Source organism: Theobroma cacao, chromosome 2 (genome assembly GCF_053813885.1).
Source record: "Theobroma cacao isolate CCN51 chromosome 2, ASM5381388v1, whole genome shotgun sequence".
NCBI lineage: Eukaryota > Viridiplantae > Streptophyta > Magnoliopsida > Malvales > Malvaceae > Theobroma > Theobroma cacao.
The window spans coordinates 12,247,305-12,263,214 of NC_142640.1; the positions used below are offsets into that span (position 1 = coordinate 12,247,305).

Genomic DNA, 15,910 nt, shown 5'->3' on the forward strand with positions numbered 1-15,910 from the left:
AGGAAAAATATGCATTCGCTCAAAGAAAATGGCACTACCAGCATTAATTAATATTCTGGCTTAGCATAATATAAAAAATGCAAGCATGTACTGCCACTAACTTCTGGATGAACCAGAAGTATCGGCCTCCCTAGAATGAAAAAAACGAAAGGTTTTTTATTTGAACAAAAAAAATGGCCAGTGTCTTCCTAACAAAGAAACGACATCAACTTCCGCAGATAATATAGGTGGACCATAATGAGGGAAACATATATGCAACAGCTCTTTTATACCTCAAACCCAACAGTCCTAATTCTAACAAATCTGATGTTTGAACACTAATCCTTTGACAAAATAAACTCCTTACAAAAATCCATGGGAAGACAGATATGCCTTTAATTTTGTCACCACTGAGTTATTAACCGTTCTCACGATCGAACAATGTGAGAAATGAAACTACCACAGGGAGGTAACCGAGTTTTCGACTTAACATGCCTATTTCTTTGGGTTGGTTTCCAGATTCATCTCCTGAAGGTTCAGCAACAGATCTTTTGAATTCAAGTAGACTTTGTTGGCTGAATGGGAGATGGTCTGTGCAATTTCTCTAGAAGCTTCAATTTTCCTCAGTGTGATGAATGCTGGATTGTTTGCAATAGCTTCACCAATGAGCTGGGCACTCTTGGCTTCACCCTGGCAACCAGAAAAGACAAATGCTTTAGATGGCTAAAATGATCAACCCATTCAAGGCACAAAGAACTCCCACAATCTTATGGGCAAAGCAAAAACAACTGTAAAGCAAATCTATTTCAGACGGTTTGTTTGCTTGCATTTTATAGGAAATAGCCTAGCCATTTTACCCTTATCTACTTAAGACTTCCATTCAGGTGCAATTTATCACCTAATTTTTATAGAAAATTTATCCCTTTTACCCTCTTGGCCTCTTCTTTGGTCCTTTATTTGCTTCCTTCTTTTTTCTGTACAATCCATAACTCCCAAAGGCAGAGTGAATATTGACCATTTTATGTGTCTCACCTGTGCTCGTATAACAGCACTTTTTTTGTCCTGTTCAGCCTTTTCCACAATAAATTTAGCTCTCTCAGCTTCTTGTGCAGCAACCTGTTTGGCCTCAATTGCAGCTGTGAATTCCTTTCCGAAAGTCAGGCTTGTAATGGACACGTCGTCCAGTTCAATGTTGAAGTTCGCTGCCCTTTCTGTCAAAATCTTCCGAATCTCCCTACTAACAGTCTAAAAGAACAAAAGTTCAATCTCGAACAATAAATTCACACCATTATGCTATTATTAGAACATACATAACACTATAAGCAAGAATATGCCTGGACACCTACCTCTCTCTGAGTAATGAGTTGGCTGGCATTGTATTGAGCAACCACAGCTTTTAAAGTTTCATGAATGATTGAAGGCAGGACCCTCTCATTATAATTCTCACCAAGGGTTCGATAAATTTGAGGTAATTCATTTGCGTTAGGGCGAGTGAGAACTCGAAGCCCAATCTTCACCTGCAGATGATAGTTCAGAAATGGGTTCAATTTCTAGAGACAGAATTTCCTCCTGGAACTGTTTCCTATTTTAAGTTTCCACCTATTCTCAATACTCAATCATGCTTACACAACTTTTATCAAAAACTACTCTAATCTCAGCAGCAGTAGAGCATGAATTGTTAAGTACAACAAAAAAATAAAATAAGCTGAGATTAACTTTATCATTTTAGAAAACTGAAATGCAACAAGGTAATGGCAGAAACTTTTTGAATACAACAGCAAAAATCTATCTGAAAAGAGAAAATTAGCACTTACCATCTGGAGATCACGACTACCAGAAGTGCTCTCAACTAGATGAGGTCTTGCACGAACATCATAGATGATAGGCCTCTCAAACCACGGAATCATAAGGTGTGTCCCCTCAGGATAAACCTGCACAAACAATCAGTAAACGGCATGACACATTGCGAAACAGAAATTTAAACAAAAAATTAAGATAGTAAACAAGTGTGTTGATAGCAGGAGAAAACAAAAAATCTAGGTCATTTATGAAAGATAGCACAAGCCACAAGGTAATAGTCAATCCATAGAGAATACATAGCCATAGACATTCTTTTACAGAAGTTGATAAGATATGCAAGTGTCCCAAAGTATTATAATATCTATAAACAATAGACATTCGGGAAGGAGAGACTTTCTGAATAAAACGTCAACTAGTAGAACATTACACAAAAAATGACCTTATCTTTGATGCCCAATACACGATTGAAAACAATTGCTCGATGCCCTCCATCAACATTGTAGAGACTGTTGGCAACTCCATAAAGGCCAAGCCCACCAATGACTCCAATCTTAAGCAAAGTAGGAAGAGCTCCACCTCCTGGCATTTTAGGAACTTTGACATTGTTGAAATTCATTTTCCTCGATGCTGAAAAAATAAAATATTGATGTCACGTTGTGAAAGAACCCAGAAGTAAACAAAAACCAAACATCAAGCAAATTACGCAACAGTAGGTTTATACATAAAAGATGAAAACAAAAGGAACCGGGAGGAAATAATAAGAGAGCAACTACTTAACAACTACTAAGAAACATAGAATCTTCATTATAAGCAAAGGCAGTATGCATATGACCCAAGGTCAAGATTAGACTAGAGGTAAGATGTCACTCAGAAAAACAGTTTAAGCAACTCTAAATTAAAACAGGCAAGCGGGCAAATACATAGATGTTTACACACATGCAACCTGAAATAAACTTGATAGCAAGCACTCTGTCTATTAGAGACTAGGCTTCCAAAATGTTTCTTTTCTGCCTCCATATGGTTAAGCCAGATAGTCAGAAAGAAGTGTAACCCAAACTATTTCCTCTACAAAGAACAGAACCCAGCTAAAACTTTTGATGATTAGAAAAAGGAAACATATAAGATGAAAAAGAGAGGATTCACAAACATAACTAAAAACATAAACGGCATTTATGCTACCCGTTTTGCCATAACACGTTGATTCACATAATTTGTTGCTAAACGCTCCATACAAGTATTACATTTAAACAACATGGTCATGCGCACGCCGACTCAAAGCACCATCGTTTCTTTTAATGCAAAATGGGTTTCCCTCAGTTTTGAAAATGAAAATACAAACAACATTGCAAAAATCCAAGAAAACCATGGTCATTTTCATGTCAAATCAAATGTAAAAATTTATAGTAGTAAAAAAAATCGCCTCAAAGCCCCAATCTAACTTCCACGAAAAAAAAAAAAGGGGATAACATCGCACCGCGCCACCGCTTTTGACAGTGGCGGCTGACAGCGCCTTGACCAGAGAGAGATGAGTTAACAAAAACCAATAGAAATGGGGGAAAAAGAAACCTCAACCTAGGACCTAGAAGGCTGATTTCTACCCTTTTTGCCCAGAATTTCGAAGCAAACAAACATAACAAAACATGATCTTAAAACTTTTCTTTGAAAAAAAGAAAGTAAGAAATATGGATTCCAAATACCTTAGAAATCCCACCGTCGAAGAGAGGAAGAGAGGGCGTAGGGGTTTATTGGGGTCGAAAGGGAAAGCGAGAAAGGGTTTAGGGTTTATATTATTATTATTAGTAATCCAGAAGGTTGGGAGGGTTTCAGTGAAGACTATGGATCGGACCCAATGCGGAAAACCCAGTGGCTCTTTCGGCTACGTCGTTTTGTTCGGGCTTAACCCAATTAGGGGTTTTAGGCCTTTAAGCCCATTTATTTATTTATTTACCTTTTTTATGGATATGTATGAGTTTTTACTTTCGAAAATTTCGGTCTTAATATATATTAGTGAGAATATAATCATACTTTGTTAATAATGATGATTTTAATGAAATATAAAGTTAAACGAAAAAAATTTAATGCATTGAAAGTAATTATTTATACGTAAACTGCATAAAATGTATCACAAATGTACTGTTATAATTGATATACTTTTTATTTTTTAAAATATTTATATTTTATTATAAACTTAATGTATAGTTAACATTAAACATCAATATTCCATTAAAAATTTTAGTTCAATTATTGATAAAGATCAGACTATATACTACCATATTTTATGTTTGTAAATCATTCATAGCATTTATGTATTTTGATTTTATACATTTTAATTTTGACAACGAGTAAGATAGTTGTTAGTTTTTTTTTTTTAAATTCGAACTAAATTAAAAATAAAAAATTCAAATTGTAAATCTAGAGAAAACTTGGACAATCTAAAGAATACCATTTAAAACTCTGTAATGACTATAAAAATAACAAAACAATCACCATAAAAAATACAAAGTATATTGAAATATGGGGAAAAGACTCAGATCTAAAGTTGATATTTGGCAACAGAGAATAGAATAAAAAAGGAGAAGAATGGGAAAATGGAAAAAGAAAAAGAAAATGACAAAAGAGTAAAATCCAAGCTGGTGCAGTACTTTGGTATGGGTGCTTGCAGTTGCAGCACAAGGAAACAACACATGGAGAGGAGAGGAGAGGAGAGGAGAGGAGGGGGATTAAGGATGTGAGACGAAGATGGAGAATTTCCCAGAGTTGTAAAGAAACAAAAGAAAAAGTAAAATACTACAACGAAAACCTATGCGAATCTGTACTCTTAACATCATCTCTACCTATTTATGGAGTAGCTGAACCCTGTATAAACAGTAACATACCCCCTAAATATATCACTTGATTATTTTACGAGCCGAAAGAAAGCTGCATGGGCCTATTGCCCTATTCCATCATCTCCTTGAAAAACTAGAGATAGCAAGAGAAATGGGAACAGAATCAGAGCATAGACAAGATTTGGACTATTAATGTAAATCTGTCTCTGGCAGGCTCTAATCATAAATTTCGATAGAAGAAGGAGAAACATTAAATAAATATTTGTCAAACTGGGAGGATCTTCAAGTACAACCAAGAGGAAGAATAAGGAGAGGGGCAATATTTGAGCCCCTTCGTAATAGTTAAAGTGGTTGAACAGGAAAAATAACATAAAGTGAATTCTACATGCCATAGGACACCTTCATCTATTCTTACACTCAGCTAATTTCCGAGCTCTGAAAGGACTTCGGCCCTCAAACCTCTATTTTCGAATAGAACACCTCAAATGGTGCCACCTGGCAGTATTTTATCTTCCACGAAATGATATTCTATCCAACTTTTAAAAAATAAAGCGATTTACTGAGAGGCAGAGGCAGCAGCCATGCACAATTAGGCGTCCATCTATGCTTTCAAGAAAGTTCCACCTCCATCTTCGAAACAAGTTCTTCAGAACTAACTCTGCAAAAGGGCATTTATTCAGTTAGAAGTTTACAGATATAAACAAAGTAAAATGTCACTCCAACAACAAATCACAATCAAGGCCACACATACCAACACATGGAGAGGTGCAAGTGCAACTCAATTCAAAGGCAAAATTTAAGAGAAAAGCAGACAGGAGGCAGAGAACAAAAAGGACAAAGCAACAAAGAGAGTAATGAAGAAAAAGCAAGTAGTGGAAATGAGAGTGCTTAACCACCAACTTCCCAAGTAATTACAAGAATTTCAAGAACAAGAAGGGGAAAACAGAATGAAAATCAGCTACATTACATCGTACAATAAATAATGTGCACAGAGAATAACATGTTCAATGAAATTTCTACTGTACAGATTGAGAAAGATGGGTGAAAGGCAAAGATCAAAATGCTAATGATGTAGGTTCAGTTGTGGCAACCCCCAGATGCCATAGAACAATAGGGCTTCATCAAAATTCTGAAACTTGCCAAAAGGAAGTGGCAAATTAAGAAATAACCCTCAATTTAATTCCTTTCAAGATTTAAGCACTGTTGATGAGCCACCTCAAGGCAGACAGACAAGATATAAATCTTAAGGGTCCAGTTTCACTGGCATAAAACCTCAAGTCCCAACAAACCAATTCAGAATTGAAAACCAGACTCGGCAATGCTGATTATTTCGAAAAAATTAAAAAAAAAAAAAGATCCACGTTAATTTTAGTTATTCAGGCTAATATGGGTTGATTCTAGTCAGATGCTAATATCATATAATACTATTAATTATAAGATAAACACTTTCATTGGTTTATTGGTTGGTGCATGATCTTTTTCTAAAAAAAAGTAGAGTTCGAATCCCTCTTTCCCCAAATGTAAAAAAAAAAAGAGTAAAGATAACGCTTTTAAAAAAAATTAATTTTAAGATAAACTCCACCTGCACTCTTTATGACTTCAACTTTTTCAACACAGCATCCTGTGTTATCTTTTCTCTCAATTAACATCTTGTGAATATTTTTTTTTTCCTAATTAGCATCCTACTAATAACTTCTCTTCTCACAAAGAGTTAGGCTGTTAATTTTATCTAGTAAAATCTCAAAAAATACCTCTAAGTGTGAACAACTAATCTAACTTTGAATTGGGAATATTTTGACAAGTTTATTCGGCAAACTTAACATCCTAATAGAAACAAGAATTATCCACAACATGTTAATTGAGAAAAAAGAACCTACATGATGGTATGTGAGAAAAGTTAAAACCAGAAAAGTTGTAAATGAAGTTTACCCTTAATATAATAGCATTTTATAGTGCCCATATGAATAATAAAACATCAGTGAGATTACCTCAACATACAATTTCCAATGTCCATATTTGTTATAAGTAACATAAATGTAAAATCACAATTATATTGATATTTCCTCTTTTTTTTTTTTGTTTTAAAAAATACATGGTTGACATAACCTACTATGCTTTTTCCCTTTAATGGTAAAAATGACCTAACATTTACTAAAGCCCACCAAACCCTTAAACATTTCTATCTAACACCCACAGGTTTCAGAAAATATCTAGACGAGAATGACTTAGCGTGTTTTGGCTCAATTGTTTAAAGGTTAGCTTGTAATCTAACTGCTGAATAGAAAAAAGGAAAAGATATAATGGAAGGAGACAAGGAGCTTTCCTTTAGAAAAATTCCAACAATTATATAATGAGCCAACTTAAAGATCTAAACAGTAAATTCTTTGTCTAAAAATCCAATATCCAGACCTATTTCTTTATTTTAAAGAGCCAAGGATATGTTACAATTATATAGTAAAGACGATCAATTAGGTCCCCCCAGTGAGCATCGGGAAGTTATCTCTTTGGATTTTCTCCAGATCTATTCGTAGTTTAAAAAAGCCTGTCTCTAGACATTGAATATTTTCTTCCTCTACTCTAGCTAACATCCCTATCTAGGATTACCTGAAATTCATTTCCTACGAATAGGGTCCTAGTAAGCAAATGAAATTAGAAAGTTTTTAAGACCAATCGATACTTTGTAAGAAGTGGAGACGTACCATCCACTAGAACTAGGGCGATTCCCACTGGATCTGGGCCGATCAGTCAAACCCAGATCTGATTCACCACCTCTTCTCATCTTCTCGTAACCACCTGACTTGGGCCGCCCATCTTCGCCATACCGACCCGGCGACCCGAAATGCTTCTGACTCTGCTCTCTTCCACGGAACACTTGTGGTCCAGGCCTCTCCTCTCTCCCCACAAAGCCCGGCCTAAGATGCGGCGGAACGAATCGATCCGGCTTCGGCGACACAGAAACCGGCACAACTTCCTTCTCCCTCTCCTGAACCGGAATGGATATCCCGGACCCGGTTCGACCAAGAGGACGTAGAGAAATCTGATCAGGAGCCGGATCCGGCGGCAGTGTTTGATCTGGAGCTGGGGCTGACCGGGGTTGGAGTTGATGTGGTTGAGACTGTTTGGGCGGTGTTGGGGAGACAAGAGGAGGGGTTGAAATGGGCTTGGGAGAGGGCCGGGTCAGGACGAGCATGCGGCCATGGGTTTTGGCGTTGGCTGCGGCTGCGGCTGAGATGGAAGAATAAGAAGAAAAAGAAGGAGGTTGGTTTGGGTGGTGGGATTGTGGATTTTTAGTTTTGGTGGAATTGGGAGGGGAGGTCAGGTTTTTTTCAAGGACATGATTGAAATTAATGGAGGTATACTTGTTGGTTCTTGCCATCCACCAGTTCCCCGCCACCTCTTTTGGCTTTTCGGCTTTTGCGTCGTATTAAGTCTCCCTTGCCTGGTTTTCTGTCTTCTGATTTGGGATCGCTTGATACTTGTTGGAATTGTGAAAGTTTGCACAACCAAACAGAACAGGAACTCGAATTTCCTTGACTTAATAAATGAAAGAAAGGAGGTGTCCTATTCTGTTTTGTGCTCTTTAATGGATGCAATATTGTTCGTCTGCGGGCTGCCTTTGATGTGTGGAATGCTGACGAGGAGACCATGGATTTTGGAAGTTTGCACCAACGGGGAAGACTGAACGATGATGTGGACAGATCTCAGCCGCTGCTATTATGGCTTTGTTATTGAACATGTCTGTTTAATTTAATTTCTTTTTTCTTTGAAGTAAGTGGATTGCTAAGTTAATTTTTTATTAGACAAAATACAATATCAATCACTAAATCAGTAACGTTGTATTTAAGTTCAAATTTTGTTTTAGTAAATTAAGCATGATTCTAAATTAGACATTAGCTAAAACGATATAGTACCATTAAGTAATACTATAATTAATTGTCTATTGTGACAATATTATTGGACATTCTTAAAGTTAAAGGTGTTAAAAAAATTGACATATCGTGACAATTCTTTTAACTTTAACTTAGAATAGGATTTCTCTTAGTGCACATTTAGCAAAATCTGCTATCTTACACCTAAGTTCAAAAAACCTTAGTGTTCACCCCTCATGGAGGCAAATTCTTTTGGTGGCCAATCACCACCATCGATCGTCGTTGGTTCAAAAGAAAATCCTGTTCTTGTGGGAGTCAAATGTGAACGCATGAGCATGGATAACAATGTATCCACTGTTGATATGCATTCTCAAAACGAGCCTCTTTAGTGTCGAAATCAAGATGGGAACCTTAAATCATCATACCATAATATATTAATGCATGATGACCTCGTTATGTGTTTTGATGATGAGGAGTCGGAGGAAAAGGGTCAAATCTTGGATGATTTAGATTCTGATGATGATGCATTTGAAGGAGTTCTTAGTGGTCCTTATATCAGATTAACAAAGGAAGAAAAGAAACGTATTTGTATGCCATGGAGGAATATGTTGATTGTGAAACTACTTGGGAGGGATATTAGCTACACATATCTGTGTAACAGAGTTAAACAGTTATGGTCGTTAGCGGGTGATTTCCAAGCAGTGTATTTGGATAACGACTTCTATTGTTTCAAATTCTAAAAAAAAATTTGATTTTAATCATGTGCTCTCAGATGGTCCTTGGATAATAGCTAGCCATTATCTCACACTTAGAAAATGGACTCTTGGGTTTCTATCTGAAGAAACTTCGATAGAATCTGTTGCAGCATAAATACGTTTGCCGGGGTTACCATTAGAATTTTACGACAAGGATGTTTTAACTAGGATTAGTGACAAGTTAGTTAAAACTATCAAGATTGATCAAACCACTTCCTATGCCATGAGAGGAAAGTTTGGTCATTTGTGTATTGAACTTGACCTTACCAAGCTGTTGGTTTCTAAAGTTTTCATAGGAGGAAAATGACAAAAAATCGAATATGAAGGACTTCGTATGCTATGTTTCCACTGTGGTAAATTTGGTCATGGTGCAAAATTACGTCTTGTTAAGCATAAGGAACAAGAAGGCTTTTTTAAGAAGCAAGCTATCAAATTAGCCAATGAAGTCAAGCTGATTGAAAAGGACTTTCAAGCTTCAAAATTCGGTCCTTGGGTGATAGCCAAATGTCTTATTAAAGAAATAGTAGGAATAGAACAGAAAGAGGTTTGAAAGCAAAAGATAAAGGGTTTGTTCCACAGGAAAGTTCCAAACCTATTATTAAATCTAGGTCATGTTTTTATGTGTTAGAGGATGAGGAAGTTGGAAGGGATTCGAATCATGTTAAGATGGATATTACATAGCGAAGTATTAAAATTTTAATCCCCTAAGCCATATATCACTTTAATTGAAACTAATCTAGAAAAATTATAAGAGGAAGAATTCAACATTCATGAAAGTCTGATGTCTACTTTCTTTGGTAGAATTCTTCTTGGGTTTTCGTTTTTGACTTTTATACACCAACTATGACTTATCAAACCATAATAGCATAATTGTACTACCTCTAATGATGATCCATATAGTGATTTGTCAAAATTGCTTCACTAAGAGTGTGTGTTGGGATTAATGGGGTCCCACCCTAGCTTTAGAGAATAAGGCTATTAACACAACTAATATCAGGGTTGGGATTCATGGGGTTGCAAAGGTAAAATAGGTGCAGTTTTCATATGATATTGGTGACATGAGAACTAGCTCTGATGGGAGGTTGAAGCTATGGATTTAGAAGAACGTGAAAATGACGTTATCCAAGTTTAATCTTGCTAATGTTAGAGCCTTTTGTGTATATGTTTATTGTGAGACCTCGACCTCTATAGACTCGTAATTAGAAATAGATGGGATAATATGGACTAAGGGTAATTTCGTTATTTCCTTAGAAAGCCCCTAAAAGTAAGATTTTAAACAATATTATGGCCTAAGTAGGCCTAAGGCATAAATGAATGATGAAATACGGGTAAAATGACAAAAGAAATAAAAATGATGATGATTTTCGAGGTAGGGGCAAAATGGTCATTTTTCATCTTGAGTTAAAATTTTAAGTTTTCGTAAACCTGAGTATTTTTAGACCCTTGTGGACCTGGCCTCAGTGTCAAAAGAGTAAAAAGATTGCATAAGGGTTGAAGGAAAACAAGTTAACTAGTTGAGGGCATTTTCGTAATTTAAATAGAGTTGGATAAGCTTGAGCTATAAATATCTCTTTCTTCCAGCAGCTTCTTCATTCTTCAGCAGCTTTTCTTCTTCTTCTTCTTCTCATCTCACGTTGCTTTCATCCTCCATGAAAGCTTGATATGAAAGCTCCATAACCTTTCTCAAAATAGCTCTAATTTTCAAGCTTTTGTGCACTTTTGCATAGAACCCTTGTACTCTTTCACTTTTTCAATTTAAAACCCTTGAAGAAAATCTTATTTTCATACTTTCTCTCACTAACTAGGTGTTTTAGAGAAAGAAAGAGGGAGCTTCAATATTAGTTTGAAAGTTTTTGGAAAGAATTTCAAATACAAACTACCAAGGTGAGTAGTGAATTAGAATTGATTCTTAGTGTTGAAAATGATTAGTGTTTAGACTTATGGGTGTTTTGGTAGTTAAGGTTGTTCATTCACTTTAGAGTGATTAGGATAATGAACATAGATAGCCACCTAGATGGCAAGGGGAAGCTAGCTAAAATAAAGCTTTTAGAATTTATAAGTATGTGAATTGACATAATGGTGATGCTAATGTGATGGTAGGTTCCAACGAAGCTCCATCGCCCTATTTGGACCATTAGGGAAGTTAGAGTCGACTAAAGGTTCAACAAAATACCGGTGAGTGAACTTGCATTTCAAAATCGTTTTGGGAGGTATAATTGTATTTGTATGACACATTTGAATGATTTATTTCAACTTTTCTTTAAAGATGTGTGCCGGGGAACAAGCCCTTGATAAAATATTTTGATGTTGTAAAAATGTGAAATGTGTAAAAAGATGGACCTATGTGCTCTTATATCGGGTATATATATATATATGAATAATGTTGTGTAATGATATTGACCTGGCTATGTGCGAGTAGGAGTGCGCATAAGCCGATGCTGACCGGATAAAGTGCGAGTGGGAGTGCGCATAAGCCGATGTTGACCCGGCTGTGTACGAGTAGGAGTGCGCATAAGCCGATGATGACCCAGCCATGTGCTAGTGAGAGTGCATATGAGCTGATAATGATGGGAGGGTGTGCATGATGATTGATATACATATATACATACATAAATATGTGTGTTATCAAAAGCTCATGAATATGGTATATGGTTGTAATGCATGTGAAAATTTGACATGTTGAACTTTAGGAATTTATTTGTGTTTCATGTTGCTTTTGTCATTTCAGTAAGATGACCTTTTCTTGAGGGAATGGAGACTTTTTCTTAGTGCTCTGTTTCTCGCTGTAGCGAGAAACTCTCTGGTTTTAAGGGTTTTTACCATACCTAGTTCTCGCTGCAGAGAGAAAGTTGCTGAAGCTTCTCACTGCAGCGAGAAACTTTCTGTTTTAGCCAACTGAATCTTGCTGCAGTGAGAAAATTTTTGTCCATTATGCTATCTTGTTGGTTTTTGCCATATTTTTTCATTTCATTTACACCATAGTAAATTATAGACTCCTAACATTTAGGGGTTTATTTAATTAAGTTTGAAATGAGAAATTTTAGAGAGAAACCCTCGACCATTTGAGAAACCCTCGTCCAGTTGATAACTTGAGCCCAAATTTCGCTGTAGCAAAAAGCTGCAGCGAGAATGCCTTTCTGCTGCAGCGAGGACTCGTCGTTTACTTGACTTGAATTGCATGAATGCTATTAAGTTTTCACTCTTCAAATCCTTTGTTGAGCATAGACCCTTTTCATTAAGTGATTTACTCATTTTGGGTTTGCATGAGGGGTTTTGATAAGAACTAAACCAAAGTGCATTGTTTTAAAGATAAATGCATCATGATTTCTTTAAATTTTCCTTATTGTTGCTTGTTCCCTTCCTTGTTCACTCACTAAGTGTATACTCACCGTTTTCAACTTCATGTTTTCAGATCAAGAGGCAACCGATAACTAGGTCAAGGTGCCCTTGTAGATTCGTTTCCTTAGTAGGTATCTCGGCATTCAATAGCCGTACGTCACTCGGGTCTTTTCGCTGGAAATCGAGTCCCCTTTTTGATATGTATAGACATATGTATATTTGATTGGTAATGCCACTACAAGTTGGTAATGCTTAGTATTAATTTGATTCAAAGTTATGAAATGTGACTTAGCAACTTTTGACGGAATGATGAACAGGTCATATTAATAGGCTTGCTTGGGCTTAGTGGACTACGTCCATTGGGCCTATGCACTAGTCATGACCCGAAATTTAAGTTGTGACATTTATTTTATACTCTGATTATTTTATCCATTAGTTTTTATTTGATGTTGAAAGTCTTGAGTTGGAATGCGAGAGAAGCAGCCTCTCGACAATGCATTAGAAATATTAAGAATTTTATTAAATTGCATGATCTGTATCTTTTCATTTTTCAAGAGTCGAGAGAGTTTCAGAAGAAAAAGCAAATAGAATATGTAGGAAAATAGGTCTACCAAATTATGTTCTTGTAAAAGCAGTTGAGTTCTCAAGAAGAATTTAGGTGATGTGAGATGTAGGCTTTGTTGATTTAGAAACACTAGCTTACTATTCTCAACTAATCCATATAATGATCAACTATGAAAATAAAGTCTAGTTGTTCATTGTGATTTATGGTTGTCTCATTGTTGCAGAAAAGAAGCAATTATGGAGTTCTTTATGTTCGGCTAGTGGAATACATGATTTACCCTGGATATTAATTGGTGATTTCAATCAGTTTCTTTTTCTGAATGAAAGAACAAAGTGAGGCATAATCAATTTTAATAATTGCAACCAAATGAGGGAATGCATGAATCATTGTCAGCTTATTGATCTAGGTACATCAGGGTTAAAATTCACTTGGTGGAAGAAAATTGATAGACTGAATTTTACAAGAGAACGCTTGGATAGAGCAGTTGCAAATGAGGCTTGGCGTACTATTTTCCCTCATGCATAAGTGTCAAAATTACTAAGAACCCACTCTGACCATACTCTCGTGTTGGTTATCTATTAGGAAAATGTCGCTAATCCTCGACTACATAAGGAGTTCAAATTCGAATTATCTTGGATGTCACACCCGAATTTCAATGACTTTGTTAAAAGTAACTAGAGCATGGAGAGAATAGATCTTCCTGACTTGCTTGAGAAATTCATTGATTCTCTAGGTAGATGGTGACATGATATATTTGGTGATATTTACAACAAAAAATGAGGGTCTTAGCAAGACTTAAGGGGATTCAAGCTAAACTGAACTGTGGATTTAATAATTTCTTGTTATATTTAGGAATCGCCCTAGTTGAAGAATATAATTTAATTCTTCATCCAGAAGAAAATATATGGCTTTAAAAGAGTTGGATGGTTAAAAAATGGTGATGCCAACACTAAATTTTACCATGCAGTGGTTAAAGGGAAAAGAAAAGGGAGTGAATTTCTACTTTAAAGAAAGACGATGGCTCGTGGTGCTACGTACGATCAATCTGAGTTAAAGCTTATGTCAATAATGTTTTATCGAGATCTTTATACTGATGATAGTATGCATGAATCTCTTCCAATCAACTCTCATTGAAAGCTTAATAATAATGCTTTAGAGGAAATCTTAAATTTGATTGTTCATGGAGAAGTTAGGATGGCAGTTTTTGACATGGATTTGAATAAATGTCCAGGGTTTGATGCCTTTCTTGCAGCCTTTTACCAAAAGTATTATAGTAGTGTTGGTGCGGGTATTGTTAGCTTTCTCCAACAAGCGTATATTATAGGTAATTTTCTACCAATTTGAATCATACTTTGATTTCTTTCATTCTTAATGTAGAGGTTCCAAAAAAAATCTCACAATTTTGTCTAATCAATCTTTGCACGATACCATTGAAGATTATCAGTAAGATTCTTGTCGATCATTTAAGGCCTTTTTCTTAATGATATTGTTGGAAAGACTCAGTATAGTGCTGTGGCTTCATTCATGTTAGACAGGTTATAGATAATATTGTCATAGTCCTGTAGACACCCACTTAATAAATAAAAATAAATAAATAAATTGAACTAAAAAACACGTAAAAAAACAAAAAAATAATAAAAATAAAAAGAAGAAAAAAGAAGGGATGGAAGCACGCTTGGCCTCCATTGTCAATAATATACAGAGTATTAAATGCTCCTCTGGTAGCCGAGATTTGAGATCATTTTCGATGGATTTTCTTTGACTTGAAGGTTACCCATCCGGAATTAGTGTTGCTAAGATCATGATTGTCCAAAGATTTGGACAACTGAGTTCTATAAGAACCCTGAAAAATTTGAGGCTAGGGGATTTTGGGAAAGCTAGGAAAATCAATAAAAAAAAACACAACAGCATAAACCAAAAAAACCAAGAAAAATCCTAAATCTCTAGCAGTTGGAACCACGATCCACAACAATCAAAATACATACAAAAAAAATATACAAAATAATAAAAAAAAGAAAAGAGGATCGGCTTTAGAGAAAGTGCCGAGGTCGAAAGATAAAAGGGAGCAAAGGGTTTTGGTCAAATCTGGGTGTTGCCGGCGTAAAGGAGAAGAAAGAGAGAAAGAAGAAAAAAAAAGAAAAAAAAAGAAGAAGCCAATCGACAAAATGAGAGAAGAAAGAAAAAAGAAGAAGGAAGAAGAAAGAGAGAAAGAGAGAAACAGAAGAACACCGGTGCGACACTGACTGAGAGAAAGGAGAAAAGGAGAAGGAGAAAGAGAAGGAAAGAAAGAAAGAAGAAAAAGAAAAGGAGAAAAGAAACTAGCGGGGAGAGAGAAAGAGAAAGAGGGAGGAGAAAAAGAAAAAAAAAAAAAAAGCCGCCTCTGAACGACATCGCACAGCTGAGGAAGGAAAAGATTTTTTTTCTCTTTCCTAAACCTTGCACTTGGAGCATATTAGTTAGAACCAGGCTGGTCCAAAGGCAAACCTTGCAGCCTAGTGGAGCCTGAACCCATTTAGAGCATTGGGTTAGTTACGACCCAATAGGTAATGGACTTGTTCATTAAATAATGGTCTGGGCTTGAGCTATTGAAGGTGGTTTATTAATTTCTTGTTTAAGTGTTATAATAGTTTTATTATTTTTCTTTGTGTGGTTTGAAATTTATGCATATGAAAAATAAAACATATGAAAGCTAACAATAAAAATCTTTAATACAATAGATAGTAGAGTTAGTAAATTAAAAGATATGCATATATAAATATATATAAATATGTAACA

General features: G+C 35.8%; 2 protein-coding genes across 2 annotated transcripts; both read right to left on the minus strand.

Moving 5' to 3' along the window:
• Positions 1–136: 136 nt before the first annotated feature.
• On the minus strand, positions 137–3,596 carry PHB7 (prohibitin 7). The gene is made up of 6 exons (XM_007043650.3): positions 3,477–3,596; positions 2,219–2,406; positions 1,794–1,910; positions 1,326–1,496; positions 1,012–1,224; positions 137–669 (listed from the first exon to the last, which is right to left on the minus strand). The coding sequence occupies exons 2-6, from the start codon at positions 2,393–2,395 to the stop codon at positions 475–477; spliced, it is 873 nt and encodes a 290-aa protein (XP_007043712.1). The 5' UTR covers positions 2,396–2,406; positions 3,477–3,596; the 3' UTR covers positions 137–474.
• A 1,238-nt stretch (positions 3,597–4,834) lies between these two features.
• Positions 4,835–8,122, minus strand: LOC18608787 (proteophosphoglycan-like protein). The gene is made up of 2 exons (XM_018116330.2): positions 7,307–8,122; positions 4,835–5,265 (listed from the first exon to the last, which is right to left on the minus strand). Coding segments are annotated over exons 1-2 (678 nt in total). The 5' UTR covers positions 7,984–8,122; the 3' UTR covers positions 4,835–5,264.
• Between the last annotated feature and the right edge of the window lie 7,788 nt (positions 8,123–15,910).